Source organism: Schistocerca serialis, chromosome 3, assembly GCF_023864345.2.
Source record: "Schistocerca serialis cubense isolate TAMUIC-IGC-003099 chromosome 3, iqSchSeri2.2, whole genome shotgun sequence".
In the NCBI taxonomy this organism is placed as follows: Eukaryota; Metazoa; Arthropoda; class Insecta; order Orthoptera; family Acrididae; genus Schistocerca; species Schistocerca serialis.
The window spans coordinates 983,750,275-983,764,035 of NC_064640.1; the positions used below are offsets into that span (position 1 = coordinate 983,750,275).

Consider the following 13,761-nt stretch of genomic DNA (forward strand, 5'->3'; position numbering starts at 1 on the left):
ATTCAATTTAAAAGGAGAACTTAAAATGAAGCCTGAATAAAAATGACAATATTAAGAGCTCAGTAAGCTGGTTCTTACCAGAGTGGATGTGTGAGGTATGCTCTGTTGGGCTGGTGGGATTGGATATTTCATTTTGCTTCTCAGGGACAGCCAAATTTAAATGGATGCAAAATCTCCAAGACTTGTGATCTTTTACAGAAGCTCAAAATTTGGCACAGATAGCAGCGCAAGATGCTTATAATAGGTGCCACAGCAAAACTTTGACTCGAAACCTGGCGGAAAATCCAACAACATTCTGGTCATATGTAAAGTTTGGTAGTGGCAAGACACACTCAATGTTTTCTCTGCATGATAGCAATAGAAATACTATGGGTGACAGTGCTGTGAAAGCAGAGTTACTAAACACAGCCTTTCAAAATTTCTTCACCAAAGAATCCAAAGAAAATATTCCAGACTTCAAATCAAGAACAGCCGCCAACATGAATAATGTAGAAGTAGATATCATCCTAGTAGTGAAGCAGCTTAAATCACTTAACAAAAGCAAGTTTCTAGTCCACACTGTATATTAACTAGGTTCCTTTCAGAATACGCTGATACAATAGCTCCATACTTAACAGTCACATACAACTATTCGCTCAACTGAAGATCCATACCCAAAGACTGGGAAGTTGAATGGGTCACACCAATACTCAAAAAAGATATTAGGAGTAATCCACTAAATTATAGACCCATATCATTAATGTCAATATGCAGCAGGACTTTGAAACATATATTGTGTTCAGTGTTCAGACATTATGAATTACCTTGAAGACAATGGTCTTTTGACACACAGTCAACACGGAATAGGAAACATCATTCTTGTGAAACACAACTAGCTCTTTACTCACACAAAGTGTTGAGTGCTATTCACAATTGATTTCAAATTGATTCTGTATTTCTAGATTTCCAGAAGGATTTTGACACTGTACCACACAAGCAGCTTTTAGCGAAATTATGTGCTCAGTTATATGACTGGATTCGTGATTTCCTGTCAGAGATGTCACAGTTTGCAGTAACTGAAAGAAAGTCATTGAGTAAAACAGAAGTGATTTCTGTCATTCCACAAGTTAGTGTTATAGGCCCTTTCCTGTTCCTTATCTATATAAATGATCTAGAAGACAATCTGAGCAGCTGTCTTAGGTTGTTTGCAGATGATGCTTTCATTTATTGACTAGCAAAGTCATCAGAAGATCAAAGAAATTGCAAAACAATTTAGAAAAGATATCTGTATGGTGCAAAAATTGGCAATTGACCCTAAATAATGAAAAGTGTGAGGTCATCTGTATGAGTAGTAAAAGGAATCCATTGAACATTGGTTACATGATAAATTAGCCAAAGGTAAAGGCTGTAAATTCAGCTAAATACCTGGGAATTACTATTATGAACAACTTAAACTGGAAGGAACACACAGAAAATGTTGTGGGGAAGGCTAACCAAAGACTGTGTTTATTGTCATGACACTTAGAAAATGGAACAGATCTACTAAACAGATTGCCTACACTATGCTTGTCCATCCTCTTTTAGAATAGTGCTGCATGATGTGGGACACTTATCAGGTAGGATTGATGGAGTTCATAGAGAAAGTTCAAAGAAGGGACCATGTTTTGTATTATCACAAAATAGGGGAGAGGGTGTCACTGAAATGATACAGGATTTGGGGTGGAAATCATTAAAACAAAGGCATTTTTCATTAGGGCAGTATCTTCTCGTGAAATTTCAATTAGCAACTTTCTCCTCCAAATGCGAAAATATTTTGTTGATGCTGACCTACATAGGGAGAAACGATCATCATAATAAAATACGGGAAATCAGAGCTTGTAAGGAAACATATATGTGTTTTTTTTTTCTTTCTGTGTGCTGTATGAGATTGGAATAATAGGGAATAATTATGAAGATAGTTTGATGAACCCTCTGCCAGGCGCTTAAATGTGGTTTGCAGAGCATTCATGTAGAGGTAGATGTGGCATCAGCTTATCATGATATCCCCTTGAGTTAAACAGCAGCAGTTAATGTTTACCACAAAACTGAGGTTATTGCTGTAAGGCCAGTGTAAAAATTTTTGTTCGATCTACAGCACAGAGGTGAAGAGACAACCTGTGAATTTGAGTTTCCCCTTGTACGCAATTATATTGAAGCACACATGTATTTGAGACTGTGTTTCCGGTTTCTTAAATCTGGAAGTGCACATGCATTTGTGTTGGTTGAGATTGCATTACTGTTACCAGAATATGCATATCCTAAGGGACGCATCTGCCTTTGAAATGATGTGGAAGTAAAACACGATGAATGATGTGACAGGGCTTGTCACAACCTGGTGAATCAGCAGGGAGGTATGTTTAAAGGAGAGAAAGCACTGCAAGTAGCATGTTATCATTGCTGGACCATCATCGATGTCATCATAGTCATTGTCATTGTTTAACACTTTCTTCTTCTTTATGGACACAAAATGTAAGCTTGTATCCACAAAACTATTTTTACAAATAAAATTTTTGTTTTGATTTTTAGTTACTTATTGTAATTCAAGGAAAGAGAGAATCTTCATTTTGTATGCTGTAGAACTTGAAGCACCTGAGTGAGAACAGAAACACAATAAACACTAAAAACAATCAGCATTTGAGTATGGAGAGCAGCACCCAATCTTCATTGCAAGGCATGGTGACAGCAAATTTGGACTGCTAGTGCTGATTTATCTAAACGACTGCAAACTATATACACAGCATCAATATTCATGGCTATCAGTTATGGTAAACTTGCCTTTCTCAACATTGGCACATTGTGAATTATTTATTGTGGTGCAATGAACTAATGGATGCAGTTAATTTCAAAAATAGTCATACAAACAACTAATTTTTTCACCTGTGCCTAGTAGAAAACTGTGAATAAAAGAAGTCAGTTCCTGTTCATAGGGTATCATTGAGTGGAACTGTAAGAGATGTTAATCTTTGCTTTCAGAAGAATATTGTTGTGGCCCTGGATTTAATTTGCAAGAGCGTTCACTACTTGAATACAAACTTATTGATTTGGCTATGATACAAATGCTTTTTCAGAGGTGAATATGAAAATAATACAATCACCCAAGAAGTAGTGCTTTACAGGTTCTGACCACTTTGTTGCTTTTGACATGTATGATAAATATGAGTGTTTTGATTACAATGAACTGTTTCCGTTTCAGTAAAACAAAGTGGTTGACTGTTACATTACAGATATATTTTTCATACTGTATACAGTTCATCCACAAAATGCATCACTGTCATTTTGATCATATTAAGGCAGCCACAGCAGCAAAAACTTGGTTAATTGATTAGAGGTGTCCAGTCTCAAATATTTACTCAAGTTGCTACAGCCTACTGTTTGCAATAGATGATATTCTAAAAAGTTTGAAGATGATTAAATCTGTTTATTTCCACTTGTGTGACAGCATAAAATGTCAAACAATTTGTGGTGCAAGACAAAGTTCACAGTGATTTTAGTGTATATGTGAGAATGTCATTTATTGTATGAATATGTAAAGAAATTTTTAAAGATAAAACTTAACCCAATAGTATTTCTGTTAGAATTTTTCTGTCCCATTCACTTTGTAGTATATTATCATGTTGATGTCTCATTGATGTAACCATTAAACAGAGACAGAGATTGAGAGGAAATTTACTGAGGCAGTACAGTATTTTGAGAAATGAAATTTCCTGATGATGAAGAGGCAGATGTGGAAATACATTATGTTTTAGTACAGTGTTTGAAACAAACAGAGCAGAGAGAAGGGAAGAGACAGGAATAACAGCAATTTATGCTGTTCAGATATAGTTGATGTAATTTTTGCAGATACTGTAGTATTGGCAATAGTTTTTGAATAAAGTGCCCTTTAATGTAATTCAAGGGAATCTTATGTGAAATACTGTAGTATTGACAAACATCATTGAGCCAGGTAGCATTTTACACAGTTCAGGTGAAGCCTATGCAGTTTTTTGGAAATGTAATAGTACTGGCAATATTTTTGGAGTATGGCCCTATTTTACACAATTCAGATGAAGCTTACTTATTTTTAAGTAATTCTAGTTGTTCAGAATGAACATGGTGGATACATACTGACTGCTATTTTTCTTTCATTTCTTTTTAAAGATGTCAGAAACATGATAGAATATATCACTAATAAGGAAGATGACATCATTGATGAGGGTGACAGTTCAATACCCCATTTATGTGCAAATTGGCTGCCATCTTTGATTGCCACATCAGTGGTATCTTAAGATTCAGCCTGTATTTAAGAGCAATGATTAAGCAACAATTAAATCTGAATATGTTAACATACAATTTAATATCTTTAACTGTTCCTCAAAATAATAGTTTTTAGAAAATAAACAGAAATTTACCTTCCAACTGTTGGTGGTATGTTGTATCATTGATATATGTACAGAATATCACACGACCATGGACTTTTGCAATTATTTCTATGTGAACAGCTCGTCTTTGCCTGGGCACAGGAGATGGTTTTAATTCCTTTAGGAGCTCATAAATTCTTGGAATTGACAACATATTTGTACTCATCTTAATAAGTTGCTGTTTCAGACTTTCTTCAACACCTTCAATCTTTAAGTATATCTATAAGAAGAACAAAGATAAAGAATGCATCTTAACTGTCTGGTTATCAGAAAAAGTTTATTTCATTTTGAACCACAAAATAATTCATGAGAGAAATTTATTCTTCATATAAGTAATTTATAAGGGGTCAGAAAATGCATGTTATATTGTGAGCTGAGGAGAAAAATAAAGTAAAACAAAGTCAACCAGTAGATTAACTTAAAAATAACAGTGATTAATGGAGGCAGTAAACTCTTGCATTCCTTCAGCAAGAAAATAAGGAGAACAGTTAATTATAGGAAACCTTCCATTTTAACATGGACCTGTAATCATAATTCCACTTCACATGCATTAGCATAAGTGAGACATAAACAACAACGAAGTTCTTAACATCAACCTAGAATTAAACCCTGAACCTTTGTCTTCATTATATGACACCCATCTGGACACAAAACTAGACAAAACAATATATGAGGTCACAATACAGAGAATAATTATGAGCATTATTTACAAAAAATTGAAAGCTAAAATTTTAAAGTAAAATAATTTCACTTTAAAGCCTATATCTCTGTTCCATTTCTTGATCTCTGAAAACAATGTTAACCTTGGTGAAGGGTTTTTGAGGACTGGAAGTATGTCCAATTTCTATATGTGTGTTTATGTGTTTTGCATCTTTTCTCCAAATAAACTGTGTAAATCATCTATAACTTGCACAACAAATATTGTGGAAATGGAAAGTGTTATTTATGTGCAGTCTTCACAAAATGGATTGGTAGTCAGGGGCTCATATTGTTAGCCAGTCAACAGATTGTAATAATACTTAGAAAGTGTATTTTTTGTGCAAACATTCACTTTTTTAAATGGAACAATGTTACTGACATTAACAAACTATAAGTACAGTAAATCAGAATGTCAGTGGTGTTTGTTGCAGGATTCCAGAGTGATTCATTTACATGATACCATATTTTTAAAAGTTCCTACGCCAGCACTTGTAAAATACCTGTGATAGCACATACTAAAGCTTAACATAAGTGCATACAATGATCATGTGGATTCCGACTAGTAACAAGACAACTGTGCATCATAACTTGTGTTTCAAATTACCACTAGCTGTGCAATACCTGCTTCCAGTCTGGTAGGGAATAACTGCTGCATACATGCTAGCATTTCAGCGGAAATGTCTGAGAAGCTTGCAGTAATGCATCATTGCATATCATCAAGGATAGTTGGTATGTTCGTGTAAACAGCATCTTTCAGCTTCCCCACTGAAAAAGATCTGCAGGCGTCAAATCAGGGGAACCGGCTGGCCAAGGTACAGGTCCTCTGCATCCAATCAAACATTTTGGAAGCAATTTGTGAAAACATGCTGTAGTACTTCAGTTAATATGAGCTAGACATCCTTCATGTTGAAATGATAATTAAATCAAGACCCTAAGCTGCTGACAGGCATTGATATACATCAACAGGGACAGTCGAAAATGTGTGCCCTGACCAGGACTCGAACCTGGGATCTCCTGCTTACATGGCAGGTGCTCTATCCATCTGAACCACTAAGGGCACAGAGGATAGTGTGACTGCAGGGATTTATCCCTTGCATGCTCCCCATGGGACCCACATTCCCAACTTAACGTCCACACACTACATTCATAGTGCCCCTGCCCACTACACTCATTACTCGGGGCAGACAATCTTACCAGCCATTGACCTTCTTCTTCTGTGCTGGATGCACATGCATTGCCTGAACTCTTACGGGACTCAGTAAGATTGTCTGCCACGAGTAATGAGTGTAGTGGGGAGGAGCACAATGAATGTAGTGTGTGAATATTAAGTTGGGAATGGGGGTCTCACGGGGAATGTGCAAAGGATAAATCCCTGCAGTCGCACTAACCTCTATGCCCTCAGTGGCTCAGATGGATGGAACATCTGCCATATAAGCAGGAGATCCCAGGTTCGAGTCCCAGTCGGGGCACACATTTTCAACTGTCCCCATTGATGTATGTCAATGCCTGTCTACAACTTACGGTCTTGACTTAATTGTCATTTTATTCTAAGAGAACTGCATGGTCAACAATGGTATCTGTTCTTTTGGACATGTCTGAAAGAACAGATACCATCTTCATATCCTTCACGTTGGTACCACAGGTTCCCTCTAGTCTGCAGAGGAACATCTTCTAACATCCGTAGAAGATGGTCTATTAGGAGGCTGCGATACTTATGCAAACTCAGTGTTATGTCTATGAAAAATGGGCCTACAAGCTGATGGTTCACTACCCCACACCACACGTTTATCACTATCAGACACCACATGTTTAAACTCCATGGATGCTGACATTCCACCTGATGAAGTCAACATAGATTGCCAATGGACCAACAGCGCATGTTTTTGTGGTTTACTTGGCCTTGACTGGTAAATGTGGCTTCATCACTAAACAAGATACATGATACATCTGGAATCTTTCAATGAACACCACTGACATTCTAATTTACCCTAATTTTAGTTTGTTAATGTCAATAGGCATTATTCCATTAGAAAAATGTTGTAGTGGCCCCTTATCAGTTACAGGGCCCGCACAACACACAAGCAACGTGGGCTGCTGACCTCCCTTCAAGAGCTCAGATCAAAACATTGACATTGGATGTAAACGTCAACAGACTTTCCACATGAACATGGAACTACTTAGTGAAAATCCATGTGACAGAAATCCACCAATTGGAACTAATGTGACTACGTGTAGCACTCCACCGAATCGGCGTTACAAGCACGTTGGCAGAGGCAAACCGACAGTGTGTACCCACAGCTAGGACAGCTCTGGTCAGTACCTATGCCAGCTTTAGCCTACTAGACACTTGTTATAGCCTTCAGTAGAAAGTTGTATCTTTTTAATTGTGTAGAGTAGTATTTTAGTTATTATTTTCTTTTCACTCTCTTGTATTCTTATCTGGACTTGTTGTGCTTCTTGTTGCTCTTGCATTTGGAAATTAGTGCACACCAAGAAGGCATTTTAGTTAAAATAAAGTGTGTTCAAACTTGATCATTAGTTCTTTCTTGCTGACCACAGGACGCTACAGTTATTGGCGCCAAGGATGGGATTTTCATTTTCAGATGAAATGGCCTCCTTAGAGGAATTTCTCAGTGCTGGATTGAAACTCTGCAGCAGACTCTGGCACCACTCACACAATCAGAACATTGCCCTCACTCCCCAGCATTGCAAGATGTAGCTCATAGAGTTGATTCCATCACGTGTAAACTGAACACTTTGCACGGGGCTCCACTGACGTTTCTGGTTTTCAATAGGTCTGTCGAACCATGGTGAAATTTACTAGCACATGGGATCCATGATGAAAATCAAAGTTTTTTTTTTTTTTTAAGCAACAGTCGGTCCACTTGTGTATCATTGAATTCAACAACTGAACCCTGAGCAGTCACCTTGAGATCTCTTGTTTGCCTGTATTAAGGGCTGCTTTTTGCTTTGATGCACAAATACATGCCAACTCCACCTGTCAGACTTTCTTTTCTTGTGAAAAGTCCCCAGGTCACATGTTCAGATGTTTTGGGAAAGGATTACGATGCTCCATGGTCTCTCCCCCAATTTCAAATTCTGGTGGGCCATCGTTGCCTGCAAGCAGTCTGATAGAACTCTTCACTGATTTGTGTTATGGTGGTGTTTCACGCAACAGATGAGGGTCTTTGGGCTGATATTTAGAAGTTACAGGACCCATCCCTCAACACCTGTCTGCTGATAATTTGTGCATTTGAAGTCTCATCCACTACAGCTGCTGTATTTGATCCGGCTGCTTTCATGGCACAGCAGTTGCCTACCACTGAGCAGGAGTCTCTATTGGTAAATCCCGAGACATAAAGTCTTTTACCAATTTTCCATCATGTCCCTACTGTTTCTAGACTCACCAATGGTTGGAGTACCCCCACTAGCGAGCGAGGTGCATGACTTGCAGCCAAACGGGCCATATCGCCATTGTGTGTCAGGCTTTGCTTAAACAATGCATAGATGTCATGCTTCCTGGGGATGCACGGCTTGTCACAAATCATCACTGCAGGACCTGGACACCTTGCATTCCATTGACAGACAAGTATTCTCCATCATTCCCCAGTCAGGAGCTCGTTTCCTCCTTACCTTGTAGGTTATCTATATTCCTATGGTCTTCCAAATTGACACAGCACATTCCATTTCTATAGTGGATGATGCCACATATCAACACTTGGGCTCACCAGCTTTGTCTCCATACACTTGCGCCTTGTGTGGTTTCAGTAATCACCATATATTAGTCAAGGACATTTTTTCAACACAAATCTCCTACAACAGTCATTCCTTCACTGTTTAGTTTTTGGTGGTTAGCTCTCCTGGCGCTACTAACCTTCTGGGTGTGTACGTTTTTGGTTGTCTGGGTATGTCAGTGCAGGACAAGGTACAGGCAGTTTTGATCCCCTCCTCGGATACCCTTCTCATCCCATTGCTCAGCAAATACATAATGTTGTTCTCATTCTCCACACCAGGGGTGAATGGTTTCACTGTGCAAGTTCAGCTTCTTTCCTCTCCTGTGCCTTGTTTTTTAAGGCCTGCCCAATTCCCTTTGCTCTCCAAGAAAGGCTCCAGGTGGAACTTTGCCACTTACAAGATGAAGGCATCCTTTCTCCCATCTCTGGGTGACACCTGTTGTGTTAGTCGAAAAGCCAAACAGTGCTTTACTAGTAGACACTAGTTGTAGCCCTTAGTAGAAAGATGTATCTTTGTAATTGTATAGAGTACTATTTTGGTTATTACTTTCTTTTCATTGTCTTGTACTCTTATATGGCTTTTGCCACAACCAGAATTGTTGTGCTTCTTGTTGTTCTTGCGTTTGGAAATAAGTGCATGCCAAAAAGGCATTTCACTTAAAATGAAATGTGTTCCAACTTGATAGTTAGTTCTTTCCTGCCGACCGCAGGACACTACAAAAAAAGCGTATGTTTGCAAAAAAAATACACTTTCTAAGTATTATTACAATCTGTTGATTTACTAAAAGTGCAAGCCCCTGGCTATCAATCCATTCTATGAAAACCGCACATCACTAGCACTTTCGATTTCCGCAATATTTGTGGTGCAAGTTTTAGGTGGTTCACCCTGTATAGTTGGTTACTCTTGAACTGGATTTTGAATGACCTGTTCCTTCAGTAAAATCTTCCTAAACACATGGAAATAAAATGAATGGATCAATGGGAATGAAATCACTGACAATACAATGACATAATAATGAAATCAGTAAAAACTGCCCAAGAAAGGAAGAGTAGAGTTTAATGTTTCATTGATAGTGAGGTCATCACAATGCTACAATGTTGTAATATATGTCGCCTGAAGATTTGACTTTAATGCTACAAAACTGGTAGTGGTACAGTAATAAAGGACCAAAATATGGCTGAAGTGGATATTAATACTCAAGATCATTACAGATGGACCACAAACTCAGATTACAAATGGGCAAATGGGCGGGGAATGAAATCACCCCCCCCCCCCCCCCCCCCAATGTCCTTATCAAAGAAGCAATCCCAGCCTGGACTATTTTAGGGAAATCATGGAAAACCTAAAACTGGATTGCCAGGTGGAGGTTTGAACTGCCATTCTTCCAAATGTGAGCCCAGTGTGCGAACCACTACATCAGCTTGAGCAGTACAAACTGTTCAGATACACTGAGCATGTAATATAATAACTATGTAATGGAACTGAAACTTGTGCCAGACTAGGAAAGAAATGTAGTTTTCCAGCTTATATGAAGTTGTGTGCAAACGTTTAGGTCATATCCAAACTTTTGGTTTTGCTGGTGCTTCCACACACATTTCCTGACACTACTACCAGAAATCCTTCCATGGTTTATTTATGAATGGCACCACTGGGGAAATGGGGTTGGTGAAGTTCTGTGGTGTTCTCAGCCTTGAGGAGTATATAGAAAATGAATTAAAGGAAATGAAATTTGTGGATTGGTGGAGATGAAATGAATGAAGATTCAGTGACATAAAGTGAATCCAGTAGAAACCAGTCATGTATGCTCAACCTGCTACATACTGAATATGTAGTGACAATCAATAATTTGTGCCAACCCAGGAATCAAACCTGGATTTCATGTTTATCAGCAGCGGTTTGCACTGAATTCGTGTCATGTGCATATTTAGTTGAGCATTGAAATGGTTTTGAAACACTCATCAGCATTAGTTGCCTCACCTGTTGGGAGTGAAGATGACATGTTTGGGGGATATGATAAGGTTCAGTGAACTTGTTTTGTAATTAATGGTAGCTCCATCATTAGGCAGGTAATGGATCCCCTTAGTTAATTAGTTGCCAAATGCAGAAGAAAATTTAATGAGCATTCACTCAGTGTGCTTATCAGGTGATCTAATCCAAGATGTAAATGAGGCTCTGCCAGCATTTATTGGATCGGCAAGATGTAGCCACAATAATTCATGAGTCATGTCAGATTGTGTCCCTCTTATTGGAAACTGGATTAAGGAGTTATATCATGAAATCCATTGATTCTATGATGAACCAGGAAGAAGACATCTTGACCTACACCAATGATAGCAGAATTTTAAAACATCTTTCTGAATAAGTATGAGTGAGATACATTATTGTCGTCAAAATTTGTATTAACTGATCATTTTTAAAGGAGTAAGAAGTCTTCTTTTATGAATAGGTTTTTATTGTCCTGATCAGTCTGTCATGTGATATGCACATCTTACTTCATTGATTACAAGCAGATGTGATGGCACATGTTGTGCTGTGCCATTAACCATTTGTGCTTCTCTCTGTTTTCTTCTTTGCATTTTTCTACTGCAGCATGATATCTCTGTTCTTCAGAATGTTACTTTTTGACAAATGTTCCGGGAAAGTCAAACGACATAATACTTGCTACCATATACATCTTGCAAATGACCAGAATGAGAAAATCTGAGGAATTAGAGGTAATGCAGATGCTTATTGACAGTCATTCATAGCCATGTGCCATTCACAAATAGAACAGGGAAGGTGGGATTCAGATAGTAATTTCAGAAGTACCCTCTGCCACACACTGTAAGTGGCTTGTGGAGTAGAGATGCAGATGTAGATGTAAATACTTCATCTCCAGCTTAGTCAGCAGAGGGCACATGTTCCCTGGTTGTCAGTAATGATGGTACATTGCTTTTGATTATCTAAAAAGCACTCTTGGAACCTCTTCTTCATCAGGATGTTATGCTCAAGCATATGAACTACATATAAACCCACTGGATTTGATGCTGAGGTAGTGTAATCAATATACTAGTACCACTAGCATCTTTAGAGTACTGGTGTTGTTAATTTATCCTGCCAAGTACTTTTGATTATGTTTTTGAGGCACAATTGGTAGAACGTTTCAAGAATTTTAGTGCTTTGCCAGAAAGTTGCCCTTGTCTCATATATATATCTCATATCATGGTTATTAAGCATTCCCAGATGTATGTGGATTTTGACATCAATGTTAGCCTTCATAGATAGAAAACTTGTCACTTATGGAAAGGAGTCAACATTCTGTATGAGTCGTCATCTACCTGTTATGTTCGGTGCTTCATCACCAATAGTTTGTAGATATTAGAGTTTGGCACTCCCAGTGTTTAACTTACATCCAGCATAAGTTATGGCTTTGATAATGTATTGTGAATTGTCTACAGTGCTTCCTTAGGTTGTGTGTGAATGATATTGTCATTAGCACACTGAATCTCTATGGTTTATATTATTTGCCTTAAAGTATATTGTAATTGAATTTATTGACCTTTATCTTACACCATACAGCCAGTTCATACTTGCATAAAATATACAAATATTGATGGAATAACTTCTTCATCTCCATGGTAGCAGAAAGGTGTCTCTATGGCATACGCTCTGTGAAATTGTTTGTGGAAATATCTGTGGTTAAATTTGAGTTTAGCTATTACAGAGGTGAGGTGCCTAGCCAATGAATTTGTATGAGACTTCACAGAATAGGGGACTGGTGGGTAATCTGTTGCGTACTTATTGCCCTTGTCTTGTTGTTTCCTTCTGTTCTTGTTGCCAGTCTTCTGTGATGTGTCTGTGTAGGGCATGTTGGTAATCCATACTTGAGATAGCTGCCCAGGTGGTTTGCCCTGTCAGAGCAGCTTACTTGTCAAGGCAGTTGACAGTTTCATTGCTAGTAATTCCACAGTGTGATTTCACCCAAGGAACATTAACAGAATAGCCTTCTTCACACGACGATTTCAGCTCTTCGATAATCTTATACGACTCGGTTTTCAGTCAAACAGGTGCTAAAATTTTTAAATATTCTTAGAGCAGGTAAAGAGTCAGTGAACAGGAAATAAAGACATGCTGTCATATTTGAGCAGAGAATTCTACGGTTATGATGGTTGCCATTGCTGGTATGAGGGCATTCAATAAGTAATGCAAGACATTTTTATTCTGAAAGGAGGTTTTTTCTATTCAGGATGCCAATACACCATATTATTCCCTACCTTTAGGCTACAAAACCATATTTTTAACATCATCTCTGTTCAATGTAATGGCCTTATGCCACATTACTGGGAGGGCCTGTGTGCCCACACGGTACCACTCTACGTACCAACATTGGAACCGACATCTTTTTGCATCAATAGCCTCCCCATCACCCAGGTACTGCTTCCTGTGCAGTGTATCCTTCATTGGGCCAAGCAGATGGAAGTTGGAAGTTGCAAGATCCATGCTGTATGGTGGATGAAGAAGAACAGTTCAGGGAAATACTGTGAGCTCCTCACTTGTGTGAGGCCTTGCATTGTCATGCAGAAGAATTTGGTTTGAATTACTGTGGTGATGGACTCTTTGATGTCATGTCCTCAATTTCCTGATGGTAGCACAGTACACTTCAGAGCTGATTGTTGCACCATGAGGGAGGCCATCATGCAAAATAACCCATTCAGATTCCCAGAAGAACCCTGCCATGACTTTACAGCTGAAGGTGTGGCTTTAAACTTTTTCTTTGGAGGAGAGGTGATGTGGTACCATTTTGTTGCAGGTTTGAAGTGATGAACCCATGCTTCATCACCTGCAATGACATTTGACAAGAAATTGTCATGAACAGCCTTCCAATACACAAGCAATTTCACATAGATAGTCCTTCTTTGCTCTTTATGGTCTT

General features: G+C 38.4%; 1 protein-coding gene across 2 annotated transcripts in view; it reads right to left on the reverse strand.

Moving 5' to 3' along the window:
• LOC126471429 (uncharacterized) overlaps positions 1 to 13,761 on the reverse strand; it is a 649,788-nt gene that overhangs the window by 338,487 nt on the left and 297,540 nt on the right. For both annotated transcript variants that reach the window (XR_007586305.1, XM_050099588.1), the window contains exon 12: positions 4,407 to 4,635. Coding sequence is in view for 1 of the 2 variants with exons in the window: in XM_050099588.1 (XP_049955545.1) it covers positions 4,407 to 4,635 (229 nt within the window). In the remaining variant the exon portion in view is untranslated. The remainder of the gene's footprint in view (positions 1 to 4,406; positions 4,636 to 13,761) is intronic.